At 43.0% G+C, this 2,767-nt stretch overlaps 1 protein-coding gene across 1 annotated transcript; it reads right to left on the reverse strand.

The window, feature by feature from the left end:
- Window positions 1-222: 222 nt before the first annotated feature.
- LOC107865266 (protein SHORT ROOT IN SALT MEDIUM 1-like) lies at window positions 223-747 on the reverse strand. Its single transcript, XM_016711572.2, has one exon. The coding sequence runs from the start codon at window positions 745-747 to the stop codon at window positions 223-225; it is 525 nt and encodes a 174-aa protein (XP_016567058.2).
- Window positions 748-2,767: the final 2,020 nt, after the last annotated feature.

The following is a 2,767-nucleotide window of genomic DNA, read 5'->3' on the forward strand; positions in this document are numbered from 1 at the left end:
GCTATTTTCAGTTCTTACATTCTTGTTTTGGTTACATACTACAATCCCCCCTTTCCTACGAGACTTGCACTAAAAGTCTAGTAATTTCTCTTGCTTGTTGGCCAAGCTATTCTCTGTGGGATCGATACCCAACCCAGGTTGGGTTCTATATTTGCTAACGACCGCTTTACACTCCCACGAGAGCTGTAGATTGAGCGTTATCAATCCGTCTAACTGCTGCCCTTAGAAGTCTTCATCTGCTCCGCCGAAGTATATAGGTCCATACTCTTCTTCCTCCGGATCTTCCTCCATCTTCTCTGTCAGCTCCCCATCCTGCTCTTCCATTGGTTCCTCCTCCAGGTCCTCCTCGGGATCCTCCTCTGGGTTCTTTTCAGGATCTTCCTCTATCTCCTTGGGATCTTCCTCAGGATCTTCTTCCAGCTCTTCCTCGAGTTTATCATCAACAGCGGGGATGAGGTTATCCATCGAACCAGGAATCACCTGCTCGTACATGGATGTGGTTACAGGACTGAGATGAAGGAGCTGGTCTCGAATCTGGTCTGTTCTATGAATGTCGGCGAGCCCTTGGAGAGACTTAAGACTTGGTTGAGCTATAATTCCTTCCAACCTATACCAGGTGTAGTACTTGGGAGTGCAGTATGGGTTATCTCCCATGCCCAAACTTAAGATCTGTCCCCAGCCATGGATTAGGTTGCCAAGCCTCTCTACAGGGATTCTTCCCTCATAATTGATCTCTGACAATGCCATGTTTAACCATAGAGGGACATTCTGAATTAGGCCAAATTGTCTTAGAACCCTCAAAGGTGCTTATGACTGGATTCCCTCCAACCCAATCAACTCAAGAAAGTAAGTGTAATGCCTTCTCAGCATTACTCGACCACTAACCCATGGTAGCCTCCACTGTATAAGGTTACCAATGAGATGGATTAGGAAGTCACGCCACTGTTCCTCATTGACTGGCATCTCCCACATGGCCACACTAAGTCTGTGGCTGCAAATCTAGTAAAGGCCAGCCTCTCCAACACCATTCCTACGATAAAAGTGCTCTAATGCCCAGACTTGGAGCACTAGGTTGCAGCCTCTGAAAAAATCGTCCCCCTGGAGCATGCGGATAAAGACCAAAAGACTTTCGCTAGAATTATTGGAACGATCGTGGTCCTGATTGGTCCCCTACACATGAATAAGACCATGGGGAGTATGTGAATACTGATTCGGTTCCCTCTCATTGGGAACACTATAATACCGAGAAAAGCCATCATAAACACAATGGCTTATGCCTCTCCCAGTCGATCCTGGTCAAGGAGAACTCCTCTCGAAAGCGATCATAACTTTCTCTTCTACCGAACCTCTCGAAGAGATAAACCAGGCTTACCCAGCCTACCTCAACCATTCTAAAGCTTGCACCAACTTTCAACCCTATGTCGCAAAGAAAATAACTACCTGCAGTAAGACGGGGGGCCAAAGGTACCCCTCCTGTCAACGGCAAATTAGCCATTTAGCTGACCTCTTCTAAGGTGGGCGTGATCTCGAAGTCCCTGAATCTGAAATTAAACGTAGTCGGGTCTCAGAACTCGACTAGGAATCGAATCAGCAGCCTATCTACCCTTATCTCCATTAGATCCGTCAGAGACCCCAAATGTGCAAATACCTCTCCTCCATGCGCCACTCGGATGTTTTCCCACCAGTGTCTTAGGATATGGGGAATGTCAGTCAGCATATGGATGTTGGCGAGATTCAGGTTGATTTCTATCTATACAAAGAAAAGGGTATGGTAAGTTCAATGTCCCAAATTTATTACGTTTTTAATGTTTGGATCAATTAATCATTCCACATATACTGTCATTGGGTTCGTGGAGGACCCATTGAAGCAAAGGGTGGTTTCCTAATCGTGGAACGATACCCTGGACCGTTCCACCTAAGGTGTATGTAATATGACCTATCAATAGAGTAAGATCTTTTTCTCCTAAATGTTCAAGAGTGGGACTGAATAGCTGCGAGAAGGTGCAATAACCTAACTGCACCAACTCAGAAACTAAGGAATCCGAAGAGGTTTCGGAGGAGTGCAGGTACATCCCTCGCATTTTCAGTGTGTGAATTGTGTACGACCAAGACTCGATAGGAAAATGCAAGTGATAAAGCGGTAACAAGTAGTGTTATACAAACAAATAAGGAACGCAAGTTTGGATTTGGCTTGCGTCCTTTCGCACAGAGCATGATATAATGATACATAAAGCACATAACATAATAAAGAATAAAAATCCTAAACTAAGCATGTTAAGGTTACAACCTAAGTTGATAGATCCCCAGCAGAGTCGTCATTCTGTCGAGCCCTATTTCGAATCGGTCGAAACAACACGCGACGTATGGTGGCGTTCAGTAACTCTTGGGTTTGAAAATTATTTTTTAGAGTCGCCACCTAACTTTTTAGGAAAATTAAGAAAAAAACATTTTTTGTTATAAAAACTCTGTTTTAGTCTATCGAAAACATTTTGAGATTCTGAGTAAGGATTTTGGTTACTCGAGAGGAAGGTGTTAGGCACCTCTCAGAGCCTATCCAAAGATAGTCCTTATGCTTAGTTTAGGAAAATATTAGGAAAACTTTATTTTGTCATTCTGCTTAAAATGGTGATAAGAAAATTTTGTTATTACTTATTATTCAAAAGAAAATTTAAAGTATATCAAACATAACGCGACCACGTACAAAGGAAGTAATGCAATTATCGCAAAATATACATGCATTTTAAGTATGAAAAGGATGACAGTATAA

Source organism: Capsicum annuum, chromosome 3 (genome assembly GCF_002878395.1).
Source record: "Capsicum annuum cultivar UCD-10X-F1 chromosome 3, UCD10Xv1.1, whole genome shotgun sequence".
Taxonomy (NCBI): domain Eukaryota; kingdom Viridiplantae; phylum Streptophyta; class Magnoliopsida; order Solanales; family Solanaceae; genus Capsicum; species Capsicum annuum.